Source organism: Miscanthus floridulus, chromosome 2 (genome assembly GCF_019320115.1).
Source record: "Miscanthus floridulus cultivar M001 chromosome 2, ASM1932011v1, whole genome shotgun sequence".
Classification (NCBI taxonomy): domain Eukaryota; kingdom Viridiplantae; phylum Streptophyta; class Magnoliopsida; order Poales; family Poaceae; genus Miscanthus; species Miscanthus floridulus.
The window spans coordinates 175,434,008-175,435,860 of record NC_089581.1 but is presented as its reverse complement, the minus strand read 5'-3'; the positions used below and the strand labels follow the sequence as shown (position 1 = coordinate 175,435,860).

Sequence of the window (1,853 nt, the reverse complement as noted above, 5' to 3'; positions counted from 1 at the left end):
ATATTTTTTCTTTATTTCTGGTTCCTTGTCCCTGTTGCAGCATGATACCAATTTAAGCCACTTTTTCTATAAAAGCGTAATGCAATCCACATTAATCTATCTTCTTTAGATAACGAGCCACATTAATCTATCTACTGAGCTGCATTGAACAGTACGTATACCAGAAAAAGAAAAAGGATGAACCAATAGCCAGTCCTCCAGGAAACGAAGCATGATGCTAATCTTGCTATTTTTGCACATGCCAATCCGGCAATCCCTGCGAGATCACTTGCCACTGACACCCCCCGACACCGAGAGCGCTGCCCGCCTGCCGCTGCTGAGCTTTTCCAACGGATACTTGCCCAAAGCTGCATCCCACTACGTGGCGCCCTGGCCCCATGCTCCCAGCAGCCTTCCTGTCCCTGACTCCCTGTGCTACCGCTCCACTCTGACCTCTGGCTCTATATAAAGCATCCACCAACTGCCCAAGAAAAGAACAGCTCCCCAACTCACACTTGACACTACCGGCAAAGCAACGCATTGCAAATTTGCAAGCCACCAAAGCTCGGCTGACTCGCATATATACAGTATAGTTGTGTGCTGTGATCTTGCCATGGCCATGGCGAGGCGGCAGCTGAAGGAGTGGGTGTCGGCGGCGGCGGACACGACGTCGTGGTGCGTGGCGTTGTCGCTGGTGGCGATGCTGCTGGTGGTGTGCACGCTGGGCGCCGGCAATGGCGGTGCCGGTGCCGGGGAAGGCGGCGTGGTGGTCGTTCGGGGCGCGGCGCTGTCGGCGCGGCCGTGCGAGGAGATCTACGTGGTGGCGGAGGGCGAGACGCTGCACAGCATCAGCGACAAGTGCGGCGACCCCTTCATCCTGGAGCGGAACCCGCACGTGCACGACCCCGACGACGTCTTCCCCGGCCTCGTCATCCGGATCACGCCGTCCAAGCCCAGGTAGAAACAGCGATCATCCATCGGCCGTCGGAAGCGCTGGTGTTGGATCGACTCGACCGATCCAGCAAGTCAAACAAGCTCGTTGCTCTGAACGAGGCGTGCGTCTGTGGCTAACTTGAATGCCTGCGTGTAACTTGTAAGGGACATCACTAGCTTTGTAAACAGAGAAGTTCATGAGATGAACAAATTTCTGCTGCTGCTGTTCGCCGATCGTCGTCTTCTTTCCTTTTATTGTTGCTTGCTCTGTTTTTTTAAGGAAAAACTTCAATGGCTCAACTTCGTGTGCTAGCACATGCACTTGGTTGGACGGTGAGTGGGTTTGCTAGTTCGGTACCGTTGGTGTACTGCTGCGATGTGGAAGTACGTCTTCCTCTGCTTTGGTTCACCTTGTTCCTTCGTTGATTATAGCTAGGACATGACTAATAGTCAGTCAACACTGTTTTTCTCTCGAAACAAACCAGAGCAAACAGGCTGATCGACGGGTGCACCGCCCATCTCGCCGGGCGGCGACACGTAGCACGGGCCGGCCGACGAACTGATGCCACGCAAGCCCAACGGTCCTCGGCCTCGGCCGTTCGTCTGCTTCCGGGGCTCCTCCCAAAGCGATCTGTGGGGAAGGGACTCGGAGCAGAGGGGCCCTTGCCACTTGCCACTTGCCACTTGCTGTAGGATATTTGAGCATGTGCTCACTGGCATGGGAAGATTCTACAGTCGTCGGTGGTGCCGTGGTGGTGAGCATCGGACCGTTGGAGTCTTGGGTATGGTTTAGGTCATGAGGTGGTTCTTAGCTTATTTCCTCGCCCCCGTTAGCAGTAAACAAGCCAAAGTTGGCTATCCAAGGCTCAAAGACAGACAAACATAAGAACAGAAACGGCCCTACCTGTTCTAGTCTCTATCCGGTGAGACGAGGCGTGGCA

General features: G+C 54.6%; 1 protein-coding gene across 1 annotated transcript; it reads left to right on the top strand.

Moving 5' to 3' along the window:
- Positions 1-482: 482 nt before the first annotated feature.
- Positions 483-1,146, top strand: LOC136540773 (uncharacterized). The gene has a single exon (XM_066532794.1). The coding sequence runs from the start codon at positions 593-595 to the stop codon at positions 938-940; it is 348 nt and encodes a 115-aa protein (XP_066388891.1). The 5' UTR covers positions 483-592; the 3' UTR covers positions 941-1,146.
- The last annotated feature ends 707 nt before the right edge of the window (positions 1,147-1,853 follow it).